Source organism: Strigops habroptila, chromosome 18 (assembly GCF_004027225.2).
Source record: "Strigops habroptila isolate Jane chromosome 18, bStrHab1.2.pri, whole genome shotgun sequence".
NCBI classification, from domain to species: Eukaryota; Metazoa; Chordata; class Aves; order Psittaciformes; family Psittacidae; genus Strigops; species Strigops habroptila.
The window spans coordinates 5,564,041-5,577,771 of NC_044294.2; the positions used below are offsets into that span (position 1 = coordinate 5,564,041).

The following is a 13,731-nucleotide window of genomic DNA, read 5'->3' on the forward strand; positions in this document are numbered from 1 at the left end:
AGGAGAACAGGTCTTTGCTCTGGAGATGGGCTAGTCCAGCTCTTCTCCGCATCCAGAAAGACTTTAGGACCAGACAGAGTACAGATGCTGTGCCAGTTCTGCTGCATGCTATCTGGGTGCTGGAGGGCGCATGTGCACACAGCGGTGGCAAAGGCACTTCAGCTGGGCTATGGGCACGAGGGTGACCTGGATGAAGGGTTGACACATGAGGGACCACAAAGAGTGAGCAGCATTAAGGGTGAGGTGGGATGGGGACAGAAAAGAGATGAGTGAGGAGGAGGAGTGTGCTGAGGGCATCTATGAGTCCCAGTCCTCAGGAAGCATGTGCCCTATGGCACAACGTCCCATCAAGAGTCTGTTTCCTTCTGCACGGTCTCCAATCCCTAACATCAGGTCTGGTGTCTCCCCAGGCCCGCTGCCCCCGGCCGCCGTGCGCTTGCTGAGCACAGGGCACCCCGACAGGCTGAGTGCATCGTGGGGAGCCGCGGCCGGGGGGCGAGATGGGTACACACTGACCCTGTACCGCGCTCGGCTGGGCACCGCGGCAGCCACGGCCTCGCTGGGGAGGGACACCCACAACTTCACCTTCACGGGACTGGCCCCAGGAAGCAAGTATGTGCTGGAGGTGATGTCCATGGCGGGGTCCTACCAGGCACCTGCAGGGAATGTCAGCAACTGGACATGTGAGTACCTGGTTTTGAGGGTGATGTGTGTCTTGCTGGGTAGTCGTGACAGCTCATGGCACAGGACATGGCCCCGCTGACCGCGGCAGACCCCAAGCCCTGCCTGAACTCACGGGCATGGCAGTGATGTGGCACTGAGCAGGGCTCTGCCCACCCTCACCATCAGCTCCAACAGCTAGGCCAGCTGAAGCTCCGGGGATGTGCTTCAGAGGAGGGGCATGGCGGAGGGAGCAGTGGACAGGGGCTTTCAGCTTCCCCTCCCCTCTAGCTGGATGGGTGCTCCCTTCTCACCCATCTCACTCCAGCTGGAGCAGGGCTCTCTGCTCAGACAGACATCACTTGAAGCTTGCAAAAGCTGCTTTTAGCTGCTTCCAGGCTGGTGGATGCAGCCATCCACCTAAGTTCCCTGAGCTGCATGGCGCAGCCCTTCTGCTGACACTGCTGAGATAGCGAGGCAATGTCCTCAGACCTTTCACTGACCTGTCTCCCATCCTGTCTCTCCAGACCCCTTGGCCCCCCGTAACGTGTACATGACGAACCAGGGGTATCCCAACAGGCTGAGTGCATCCTGGCAAGCTGAGCCCCAAGGACAAGACAGTTACAGGCTCCTCCTGTATCACTGGGGATCAGGTATTGTGGCAGCCAATGTATCTGTTGGGAAAGGCACCAGCAAATTCACCTTTTCTGGCCTGGCTCCAGGACACAAATACCTGCTGGAAGTGGTGTCCGTGTCAGGGCCCTATGCAGCCTCTGCGGGGAACATCAGTGACTGGACAAGTAAGTGGCAAGAGCTGGAGGTCCTTGCATCATGCATGAGGCTCAGCCTTCCCCAGCAGGGTGGACTCAACACCTGCAATGGGAAGGGGCAGGGACACGGCCAGGACTGCAGCCTGAAAGCTGTAGGAACCACCATAGCAATGGGATAAGGGGTTGTGAAGCCCCCGGTGAAGGGGAGAGCAGGGCAGTGCTGCTGCTCAGAACAGCCATGAAACAGCCATGGTTGCTGTTTCAGGAGGCAGACCCCCAGCTCATGGCCCTGCTGTTCACACAAGCTGGCTCCTCCAGGCATGGGTGACCGAACAAGAGCAAGGGATCCCATGGCAGTAGTGCTGCTCTGGTAGAGGACACCCACAGCCTGGGAGACCATGAGGCCTTACAGCCAGAGGGGGACATCCCGCTATCCCTGCTGCCTTTTTCCCAGGCACTCAGGGAATTCCTGGCGTGGGGGATAAAAGGGGCTGGGCATCTGTTGGACTCTGTTTTTCAGGAATGTGAAGATTGCAGATAAGCATAATAAGCCTTTTCATGTGCTTCTCCCCACAGACCCTGCACTTTGCTTGGGTAATGCAAAGGCCTCTGCTCCCATGCTCAGCCAGCCCCTGGCAGGGTGCTGGGAGTCATGTGCAGAGCCCTTCAGGCAGGTCTCTAATGAAACATGCTAATTAGCAAGAGGGGGGAACCCATTTCCTCATGCTCCTCACTCTGCATGTTCTCCAATTGCCATTTAAAGGTCATTTCTGGTAGCGGCAGCCAGCAGCTGCAGAAATGGTACCATTGAGCATTTGAAGCTTCCTTGCATATAACCCATCTTCTCCTTGTATCTCTACAGGGTGGAAGAGAGTACATGCATGCCAGTAACTCTCCCCTGGTGTGGTTTTCATTGCAGCCCCCTCCGTTCCCAAAAATCTCTCTGCGGTGGCAGAAGGGAACCACACGATGCTCATCTCCTGGGGCAGTGTCTCTGGACAGCAGGATGAGTGCCAGCTGTGGCTGCGGGATCCCAGGAACAGCACGCTGCCCTGGAGGCATGTTCTGCACCGAGGACAGGTCCAGCACCTCCTCCAGGGGCTGATTCCAGGGAGAAACTACTCTGTGTCCTTGAGCTGTGTGGCCGGGCCCTACTGGAGCAGCACCAAGCCATTGCCAGTGCCAGTGGGTGGGTATGAGCTGCCATGGGGATGGGGGGAGAAATGCCTGCATGGCCTCAAGCCCTTGAGTATCAGCAGGAGCATGGGAAGTCTTCATGGTGGGAGGTAAGGAAAGCCAGCTAGGTGATGCTCTGGTAGCCATCAGCTCCCTAAGCTACCCCCAGCACAAGGATTTCTCATCGCCTTGTGGACTGGCTACCTGTGAAGCAAGTTGGACTCTGCAGAGATCTCCTATAAGACATCCACTCAGATCCTGACCCTTTCACCTTATCCTGTGGCCCTTGGCCCAGAAGGCTCCCAGGTCGCAGATGTCCAGCTCTGCTCCTTTCTCATTGACCTAGGGACAGGCAGTAGAGGACCATAGTGATTCTGGGCTGATGTATGGACTGAGGTTGGGATTTCTCTGATCCAGTGAGATCGGAGCCTGCTGTATCTCCTTTGCAGAGCCGATCCCGGTGGAGGATGTGCAATGCCTACCAGAGTCAAGGAGCCTTTACTTGAACTGGAGCAGCTCTCCTGGAGATGTGGAGGCTTACGAGGTGGTGACAGAGAGACTTTCTGACGGACCTCGCACCTCCAAGTATGTCACGAGCATCCCTACAAGCAAGGCCAGTCTGGAGGGGCTGGAGCCAAACTCTTCCTACCGAATCATTGTGAGCACAGTGGGCATGAACATGATGAGGAGCCAGGCTGTTACTCTGTTCTGCAACACAACAGTGGAGGGTGAGTCTCTTTCTTTCCCACAGCCTTGCCACAGACGCCAGGAGAAGACACCCAGTGTTGCTAATTACACACCTGGGGGCTCTTTCGGATATCTGTGACCCACTGCAGTGGGTCAGGGCTCTGGGCGGTCATGCTGGGATTAGTCACAGGCTGAGCAATATGTGGGTGGGAGCCGGGGACACATTAAAAGGCTGTGCTTTCTGGTTCCTCTTCCAGCCCTGCCTCCACCCCTGCGAGCAGACATCTTCCGGGTGGAGGCCAGCTCCACAGTTATCATTTCATCTGACCTGTTCAGCGAGGAGAATGGACAGATCGAGTATTATGGTGTCATTGCTACCACTAATGATTCGTGTAAGTGCCCCTGCACATCCCAGTCTGCCCTGGAGGGCAGCAGGTCCCCTGGGTGTCACTTTGGAATTAACACTGTCATCCTGTACGTTCCCGCTCAGTGCTGAGGCCCACCCAGGAAATCATGTCCAGCACATGGTATGACCACTATTATGGGACAGAAGACTCCTACCTGGCTGTGCTAATCCCCAACCCCTTCCATCCGAGCCCTGGGAGCTCCCCGGAAACCTGGCGAGTGCCAGTGGGAACAGATGAGTGTGGCCGGTCCAGGGCAACGTGCAATGGGAAGCTGAAAGCCAATGAACAGTACAGGTGAGAGGTGTCAGCATCCCTCCTGAAGGGGCTGGCAGAGAAAAGGGACTGCATGTGTCCCTGCAAGGTGCCACCAGCTCCCTGGGTGTCACCTCACCTTGTGCTCCCCAGACCCCCAGCAGAGGACCCCAGGGTTTGCTCCACCAAGAAGTGTTTGAGGGATGCAAGGGCTGGCATACCAGAGAATATGAGACAGCATAAGCAGGCAGGGAGAGCAGATGTGAAAGTCAAGGTGACAAGGGCTGTATCTGTTGCCTTGGGAGCAGTTGTCCGCCTCCAGGGTAAGAACTAAAACGGATGTTGTTATTTGTGGCTCAGAACCACACGTAGACTTTGAGTGCAAAAACGCAATTGATTTGGGAACATTAGTTCAAGTGGTGCACAGCTGGGAGCTCAAAAGTTGAGGGTAGCAAATGCACAGGCTAAGGTCCAAGTTCCCCATGAGACACACACGTATTTTGTTATAGGGTACCTTTAAAATAGTTGATGGTAAACCAGGTTTTCCGCTACAAATAAAGAATGGGATCTTTAGCCAGCCCTCTGTTAATTTAGCAGCTCACAGTTTCATCAAAGAGGGACCATATCCCAAGCATTTCTCTGACAAAGTGGTCCCCCAGAGTCTGGAAGGTTGTCCCATTTCAACTGAAATAAACTTAGAGCAAGAGTGGCTGACTAGAGCTAGAAGTCACTGAGAGTGTTGGGGAAAAGAGAAAGAAAGACAGTGAGAAAGCGTGTGTGCCTGAGGGAGAGCTTCACTCCCCTGGGAATGAAGTGAGAATTGGATCTGCCCTTAAGCTTTTCTTTTGTGAGATGGATTGTCCATCAAGCCCAGCTATTCATTAGTGCTAAAGGCTCCTGCACAACTCACTCTCAAGCATTGCAGGGCAATCCTTACTTGCTGAAGCCTTCTGCTTCAGCCAGCACAAATGAGACTGGACAGCCCGAGCACAAGCTGGGTCTGTGTGACAGCTCTTGGCTCAGACCAAGATGTGCCAGCAGCCTCAAGGGGAGTTTAACACTAGCATAAACACACGGGATCTGCCCTCCCTGCAGGGGAGATTGAGATGAGCTCTGAGGCAGAAGCTCTTCCCTGTGAGGGTGCTGAGGCGCTGGCACAGGGTGCCCAGAGAAGCTGTGGCTGCCCCATCCGTGGCAGTGTTCAAGGCCAGGTTGGACACAGGGGCTTGGAGCAACCTGCTCTAGTGGAAGGTGTCCCTGCCCATGGCAGGGGGTTGGAACTGGATGAGCTTTAAGGTCCCTTCAACCCAAACCCGGCTGGGATTTTAAGAAGAGCTCAGAAAGATGACACTCTTCTGCAGGGTAGGAGCCTTTTCAGAGCCATTGGGCTGCCCTGATTCAAGAACACGTCCATACTTAGCTGTCCATTTACTCAGGACTAGAAGATCCTTTTGCACCTCTTCACAGCTCGCTTTCATTTTGGCTGCCCTGAACAACATGTGTCCTCAGTACACCGTGCTAGTCAATCGTTAGTAGTGTGGTAAAAAGCAGATACCACTGACAGCCCATCTCCATTCTGAAAGCCAGCCCTTGTTTCCTATCTTTCAGCAAGTTATTTGTCCACAAGGTGTGAGGCTGGCTGTGCACACTGCTGGGAGGAAGGTGTAGGGCAGATCCCCACAAGGTAGGGGATGCACCAGCCACTTTGTGCATATGGAAGGGTCTGGGTTGGGGCTCGGCCCTTCCAGCTGAGGTGTCCCCGTTTCAAAAAATTACCTGGGATCAGCTCTTGAAGTCAACCCAATTAATGGGTTGACATGAACCAAGAGAGTGACTCAACCCTTGATTTTCCCTACTTACTGTTGCCTTTCCCTATTTTTGTCCCGGAAGAGCAGAAACTTACTACTTGTATCTGCAAATAACCCATCGGAGGAGAGCTGTTTCCCTTTGTGCTTTCTGAACATTTTCTCGTGTTCTCCCAAGCACAACAACCTTGTGTAAGAGGCCAAAAAGGGAGGAAAGACCATTTCCACGCATTCTCTAAACCCCTACCACAAAACCAGTTTCTTCCGATGCAGCATTTCAAGACAGAGGCAGCTTCCTATTCCCTTGGGTCTTCGTGCTGATGGGTGTTGTACTTAGTTCACATTGCCCTGATGACAGGTCTCTGCTTTGCCCTAGGTTCAGCATTGCTGCCTTCACTAAATACGACCCTGTAGCCCCTGCAGTGACGTTCACCATGTTCTCAGGTAAGGTGGAGAATGCCATCTTCCCTACCTGGCTATGTAGGTTAGAAGTAATTAACAACCTGACAATGGCAAGCCAGAGGGAGATCATACTGTAGCATGATTCAATATATGTAATACAGTAAATGCAACTGTTTACTGACTGACTTCTGCCTGTTCTATCTCTTGTTTTGTTATTCCAGCTGCTGGATCTGGTGCAGATGCAACTCCACTCTCAATACCTATAATCTCCGGAATCATTGTGGGATTTCTTTTGACACTTGCCGCTGTTTTTGCTTTGGTCTACTGGAAACAGCTCAGAGCAAAGAGGTGAGGATAAGCCATCTCTTACCCAGTGGGTGCAGGCTGAGAAACCCAACCTTCAATGCCAGGTCAGGAGGAAGAGCAGTGAGAGGGTATAAAAGAGATAGAGGCAAACTGGGATACCTGCTGGTGGAGTTGTGCCTGGCAAGCCCAGAAGCAAAAGGCAGGGGGGAGACAGGAGCTGCCCATGTGCAGTTAATTCACAGACCCTACAGGTGTACAAGGCAAATGTGCCTGATGTGAGCCAGCAAAACACTCACCATGTCTGTCCCTGCACTGCAGCGAAGAGTAACATTTCCCATGCCTTGATTTTAGGACCAGGAAGAGCAGCCTGCCCCAGGAAATGGTGACCTACAGCTTGAGGTGAGTGCTGGAGCCTTCCCTCTCTGTGTGTCCCCACGGCACAGCCCAGAGTCCTTCACCTTCTTCCTTTCTCTTGCTTTGACTCAAGAAAAATCCAACTCTGTCTCCTCTCCTTCAGTTACTTTTTAAATCTTAGACTTTCCCATATTCAGTATTTCTTGCCCATCTCCATTCCAAGTGAACGCATTGTCCACACCTCCTCTGCAATGCTTCTGCAGTAGGAAACTAGTCTCATCATCCTGAAATCCCTCCCACTATTTAAACAATGCTCTGTTGGACCCACTTCCCTTGGCAATGACGTGGGCTATAAACCATCCCTGTGTGTGTGCATCCAGGTACTGCAGGTCTCAAGGCTGGGCTGTCTCCTTGGCCACCTGACTGGCCTGCCAGACCTCCCAATAGCTAAGGAAAGTTTTCCTCTGGACTTCATTTCATGCAGAAACATCCATCGGCCAATTCCCATACAGAACTTCAAGCAGTACTATGAGATGAAGACAGCAAGTGCTAACCATGCTTTTTTCCAGGAGTTTGAGGTGAGACGAGACCCCTGCTAGAGGTGAGGCTTTATTTCCCCTCTAGGTAGTTCATGCTGTTGGGTGGGCTTCTCTTCTCCAGGGACAGTAACCCATGCCTTGCAATCCATCCACCCTACTAGGCAATCTTGGAGGACAAAGGTTGGATGGACCAAGTGATCAGGCAGTTTGTTTGCTCAAAACCTGGTTTGTTCAAGTTCTGGTAGAAACATGTGTTGTCTGTGGTGTGAGGTCAACTAGTACTGTCCATAGCTGCTGGTGGACAAAGCTAAGGGCCCTAGGCCTGGACTGGATGTGAAAATGCTGAATGGTGTTGCAATGAGCTGTTCTGAACTGTTCTGCTGCCAGCAGCAGTTTCAAAACCTCCTCAGATCACCCTTCTCTGGCCTTCTGAGTGAGGACAGAGACAGAAGCAGCACAAGATATTTCTGGTTTTGCAGCACAAAATACTCTGAACTTCGTATTAAATTTCTGAGAAGATTTTTTTCCCCCTTCCCAATACTTGTTCTTGGACAAGAACAAGTTCTTTTTCTTGGACAAATACAAATAGTGCTGCTGGAAAAGGCACTGGCAGAAGCCACCTTTGGCTCAGAGTTCACAGCCCATTCTGAGGCAGGAGTGGAACAGTCCCCCATGTGTGGGTGACCCTGTTTAACCACCAGACAGAGCTGTTGGTCTTGAGCAGGAGCTCTCCAGAGAGACATTTGGGCTTATTTTCTCCCCTGTCCTACAGGAGCTGAAGGAAGTTGGGAAGGAACAGCCGAAGCTGGAAGCTGAGCTCCCAGCAAATGTCTCCAAGAACAGATATCCCCATGTGCTGCCCTGTAAGTGCTGTCCCCTCTCTCCTCCCCCCAGCATGCAGGGTGGGAACTCACATGCAATGCACAGGGACTGGCTCACCTTGCATTGCTGCAGGGTTCATGGGGCCTGGCTCCTCTCCTGGCATTGGGCTTCTCCTCATGATGTGCTACCCAAGAGAGAAGAGGAGATGGCCAGTTCTTGAAGGGATGCATTGGGGGTGTCACGGGTGAATGGTTTCTTTCAGATGATCACTCCCGGGTCAAGCTGAGCCAGCTGGGGGAAGATCCACACTCAGACTACATCAATGCTAACTTCATGCCTGTGAGTGCCCACTTGTCTTCCCCACAGAGAGATGGCCACAGGGCACCACCAGAGAAACTCTTCCTGGATTGAGATTGAGGGCTGGTGGGAAAGAGCTGCCTCTGAAGCCACAACTGGCACAGACTGGCAAGGAGTTGGGGTCAGGCAGAGATGCAAAGCTGCCCTTTAGCAGGGGTTGATGGAGACTCAGATGGCAAGTGCTGAGGTGTGAGTACGGGGAGACTGGCTAAGCTTTCTGCTTTCTTCTTGAGGACTGCCCTCTTCCCATCATCTCCCAGCTTACTGTCCTGTCTGTCTGCCTGCTCTTTCTCCTTCTGGTCTGTGCAGCTGCATTTGAACGACCCTGGAGCTGTGCCCACATCCCCCATCCGGGAGGTTTTCCCAGGTAACAGGCAGGGCACACAGCATGCACGCGCGGGAGCGTGGATCCACGGGGCATGTGTGTGTCACGGGGCAAAGGCAAAGCAGCAGCCTGAGGCCTTGCATGCTCACCCCACCTTCAGCAATGACTGCGGAGCACAAGAAAGACCCAGATCTGTCTTGCCTTGGTTAGGCTGAAGGAGGGACTGCTTGGAGGGAAGTAGCAGGGGTCACATCTTTGTTGCAGATATGTAGAGAGCATGTGCTGGGCAGCACATGCTTCCTGTAAAATCAGCTGCTTCTGAGATCAGCTTCCTGGGAACTCTGCCTGCATGTGCTAAGGGCAACGGGCATTTCTCCCTCTGCCACAAGAGCAGACCAGGCACCGATTCCATCCCAGGGCAGGACCCACCTGCCTCCACAACTTGCCAACTCCTCCTGTCTGCCTCTTGCTCAGGGCTATACATCCCAGCAGGAGTTCATTGCCACCCAGGGGCCCCTGAAGAAAACGATAGAGGACTTCTGGAGGCTGGTGTGGGAGCAAAACGTCTGCAATATCATCATGCTGACAGTGTGCATGGAGAATGGGCGGGTAGGTCGGCACCACTGGGCTTCCATGTGCCAGCCCCAGCCAAGACCAGACCTGGTCTTGTGTGCCAAGCCCAGGACTTGGTTTGTGCCCTCCACCAACCCCTGTTCAGATGTGGCTCCAGGGTAAGCATGGGCCACACAGCTTCCCTGACAGGCAGTCTGGGGGGAACAGAGGCTGATGTGTGCAGCTCAGCATTAGCTTGGGGTAGGAAGAGGCAGAAGTGGAGTTTAGGTGGAACCGTGCCCGTCACCCCCAGGTATTTCTGCAGTATCTGAAATCACCACTTGCCCCTGGATAAGACACCTCATGTGGGCTGTTCCTCTAGCCTTCAGATGAGACCCAAACAGGTCCTTTTCTCTGGAGGAGGCTGAGATCCAAATGAAGGGGAGGTGTGGGAAAGGCATGCAAAGGGCACCTCTGCCTGCTTCCGAGACCTGCCCTGGTTGCCTGCACAGCTGCTGCTCTCCAGATGCTCCCAGGGAGCCAGGATGTCACCCAGTGGGACCTGGGCCCTCACTAGGACCCTGTCCTGCCTGTGCTTTAGGTCCTCTGTGATCATTACTGGCCGTCCGAATCTGCGCCGGTCTCCTACGGGCAGGTCCGGATCCACCTGCTAATGCAGAGCAGCTCCGAGGAGTGGACCATGCGCAAGTTCAAACTGTGGCACGTGAGTAAGGACCCAAGAGGACCTGGGGAGCCGTCAAGGGCTGGGGCTTCGCATGAGATGTGGTGGCATTTCTCCTCAGTGGTGGTGGTGGCGTAATTTCCTTTCCCTGCCATTAGCGGGGTTCAAAGACAACCCAGTCCCTTGAGACTTGGTAACGCAGAAGTGTCCAACATACATCACCCCCGAGTCCACCCTTGGCTCTCTCCTTTGCACATCCCTGCACTCAGAGCCTGCAGCTTCAAGGGCATGTTCCCTGGCAATCTAGGTGTCCTCCTACCACCTCCATGTGCCTCCCCATGGCAGGGGGCTGTGCGGGAGGGCAGAGGAGCAGACCTGACACTGGGTGCTTGCAGGGCTGCGGGGTGCAGCATGTCCCTGTCCTGGTGGGCTGCACACTGACCACCAACACCCCCTGGCAGGAGGGTCTTCGGGCAGAGCGGCACGTGTCCCACCTGCACTACACGGCGTGGCCTGACCACGGGATCCCAGAGTCCACGACTTCCATTATGACCTTCAGAGAGCTGGTTCGGGAACATATCCAGAGCACCAAGGATGCGGGGCCGACCCTCGTGCACTGCAGGCGAGGCTCTGCTCTGGGGACAGCGAGGGCGCATGATGGGAGAGGGCATGGGGGACAAGGGTCCTACTAACACACAGACCGGGAGGGAAAGCAGCACCCAGGAGACCTTGGCTGGTCTGTAGAGAGTCTTCTGCATGGGCATTGGGGATAACAGGTCTTGTTGCAGACTGCCCTCCCACCCAGTCCCATGGGATGAAGTGACTGGAGATGGTCAGCACCAACGCAGGGCAGTCAGAATGGCTCCTCAGCCCCATGCTGTGCTGGGACCAGCGCCCTGGGGTGCAGCATCTGGGAACCTCCCTAGCAGGAGGGAAGTCCATCAGCCGTGGGGTCAGGCGATGTCTAACCCTTGCTGTCTGTGCTCTCAGTGCTGGGGTGGGCCGCACTGGCACGTTCATTGCTCTGGACCGGCTGCTGCAGCAGATGAAGCAGGAGAAGGTGGTGGACACGTTTGGTGTTGTTTACGCCTTGCGGATGAACCGTTACCTGATGATTCAGACGCTGGTAAGACTGATCCTTCTTCCCCCAGGCCCCTTGCTCCATGGTGTAAACCCAGCAGCAGGGCTAGAGGAGCTGGTTGCACAGCCCTGGCACCCCCAGGCTGGTCCCCAGCCTGACACCGTGTCACCACGATGCTCAAAGCAGCTCCTCGGCTGTGGGGGTCTCCAGCAGCTTCATGCCCTGCTAGACCCACAGCAGCAACCTGGAGTTTGAGTCCTGCCAGGAGGCTCAAGAACACCCCAGAGTGCCTGGGAAATGGGATCAGACCCTTTGCAGGCGATTCTTAACCCTCACCACGTTGCTGGCCTGTGATGCTCCACAGTCCATCTACTATTTCCTGTACCCAAGGTTGGGACAAAGTGTCAGCACTACCCTTCAGGACAGGCAAACAGACCCAGTGGAGGTATCCAGTGGCTCTGAGATTGAAGTATGCAGAGCCTTTTGGGCATGAATGTAGGACACCCTCTGCCCACTAGGCAGTGTCATAACCACCGTGTCATATTCTGTGCGGTACAATGCTCTGCACTGCTTTCTGCCTTTGTCTTCCAGTCCCAGTACATTTTCCTGCACAGCTGTATCCTGGAGAAGATCTTGGAGGAGCCACTCCTGGGTTTCTCAGGGACAGAGAGGTAAGAGCCTGCTGCGTTTTGCCTGATGCTCTGCCCACAGCCCCTTCAGGTGGCAAGCTGGGAATCTGACCTCAGCTTGAGCCTTGGCTCCGGGGCAGCAGGACAGGGAAGCCCACTCAGCCATCTCTCCTGGTATTTTGAGGGGGTCAGCCCAGGGCTGATTGTTCCCTGCAGCATGAGGAGCCCAGCCCAGGACTGGGTGTGCATCACTGGGCACATTGGGGGTCACATATCTATCTTTAGGGTTAAATTGTCTCCTCCGTCCCTTGTTCTTGCTGTGTGTTAGGAATGGGCCCACAGTTATGACACACGAAAGACCTTCAAGGGCCACAGCATTTGCGGGGTGAAGGTCTGCTCGCAGCCCTGTCCCTCCTGCAGGCACAGCCCGGATGCTGCTGAGTTTGCTTAATCTCACCCTTACACCCAGTTTCTGTCCCCAGGTGCTGCCCCATCCCTCTGAAAAGCTTTGCTCAGCACTACGCTCAGAAGGCAGCCAAGTCTCACGTGGGCTTCCTGAGAGAGTACGAGGTGAGAGCTGTCCTGAGCAGGGTGGCTATAGGCACTGGGGAGGCCTGGGCAGTGATTCCACATGGTCAGGCTGGGGGGACACCCAGTAAGTGCGTCCTGAGCGGGTCGCATGGCTCAGTTTCCACGTGCCTGGCTGTCCTGCCTGTGTCCCTCTCTGTGGCATCGCATCCCCAGGCACAGAGCTCCCTCGCTCATCCTGCACTGCTCAGGGTGCATGTGCAGCAATAACCTCCCCTCTGCTGAGCCCTGGAGTCCCCAGTTCCTCCTGACCCTTCCCTACTCACTTCTTCCTCCACTTTCACGCTGGCAGAACCTCCTAGAGGTTGTCAAGGAAGAAGCCAGCTCTGCAACACCATCTTCAGGCAACCAGCAGCCACGGCCCTCTTCCAGCATCCTCCCATGTAAGTGCTGTAACACCCAGCAACCTTTCCTTCCTGTACCTGCATGGAGCCAGGCTGGACCAGGGCTGGTGCTCCACAGTACAAGAAAATACTTTGACACCACTGCATTGAGGCCACCAGAAGGCTACCAAGGTTGTTTTGGGGATGGAACACATGATGTATGGGACTGAGATAGGTGGGTTTGTCCAGCCTGGATGAGAAGGCAAGGGGGAAATCTTGTTGCCATCTTAAACTACCTGCTGGGAGGGCACGGAGAAAATGTAGAGTCTTCTCAGAAGTGCACTGTAGAAGGACAAGAGGCAATGGAGATGATTAGGAAGGGTAATCTAACTCTATATGAAGAAAAATTAATTCCAAAAAGGTGGCCAGACACTGGAATAGGGCATCTGCATGCTCTCCATCCTTGGAGATATGCAGCTCTCCTTTGGCTTAAACACTGAGTTACCTGCACTATATATCTCTGCTGTGAGCAGGAGTTCAGGATCAATACCTGTCTTTTGGAATGAACATCCAAGAGCTGCAGAGGAGCAGAGCAGAGGGGAGCATCTTTGCAGAGAAATAGTGGATGTGGGGTTGGATTTGTGTGGCTGTGCGGAGCCTGTGTGGGCACAAGGCTGCCCTGGTCCTTCCTCCTCCTCATGTTTTGCAGATGATCGCTCCAGAGTGAAGTTTTCCCTGCTGGAACAAGGCCCTTTCTCAGGTCTCTTGCAGGTGTGGCATGTCCCGGTGAGTTGTACCCCCAGCAGCAATGCCCACCCCTGTGCCTGGGTGTCCGTCCCCATGTCCCTGCACGGCTCCACTGGTCACTGCTGCTGTGATCCTGTGTGGACAAGAGGGGACTGAGGATGTGCCTTCCCTCACCTGCCCAGTTTGGGCTGTCCTCGCTTCCCTGCCCTGGTGCTTTCTCATCTCTCATTGCCTCCTGACCCTCAGAGGTTCCCTTCTTTTCTTGGC

At 54.4% G+C, this 13,731-nt stretch overlaps 1 protein-coding gene across 1 annotated transcript in view; it reads left to right on the forward strand.

Moving 5' to 3' along the window:
* LOC115602442 (receptor-type tyrosine-protein phosphatase V-like) overlaps nucleotides 1-13,731 on the forward strand; it is a 31,933-nt gene that overhangs the window by 13,696 nt on the left and 4,506 nt on the right. The window contains 20 exon segments of the mRNA XM_030473600.1: nucleotides 411-683; nucleotides 1,188-1,460; nucleotides 2,350-2,619; nucleotides 3,056-3,334; nucleotides 3,551-3,685; nucleotides 3,784-3,994; nucleotides 6,134-6,201; nucleotides 6,381-6,507; nucleotides 6,817-6,864; nucleotides 7,304-7,397; nucleotides 8,131-8,221; nucleotides 8,443-8,519; nucleotides 9,337-9,471; nucleotides 10,016-10,138; nucleotides 10,558-10,718; nucleotides 11,087-11,222; nucleotides 11,769-11,848; nucleotides 12,289-12,376; nucleotides 12,687-12,777; nucleotides 13,427-13,503. Of these exon segments, the coding sequence (XP_030329460.1) occupies nucleotides 411-683; nucleotides 1,188-1,460; nucleotides 2,350-2,619; nucleotides 3,056-3,334; nucleotides 3,551-3,685; nucleotides 3,784-3,994; nucleotides 6,134-6,201; nucleotides 6,381-6,507; nucleotides 6,817-6,864; nucleotides 7,304-7,397; nucleotides 8,131-8,221; nucleotides 8,443-8,519; nucleotides 9,337-9,471; nucleotides 10,016-10,138; nucleotides 10,558-10,718; nucleotides 11,087-11,222; nucleotides 11,769-11,848; nucleotides 12,289-12,376; nucleotides 12,687-12,777; nucleotides 13,427-13,503 (2,837 nt within the window).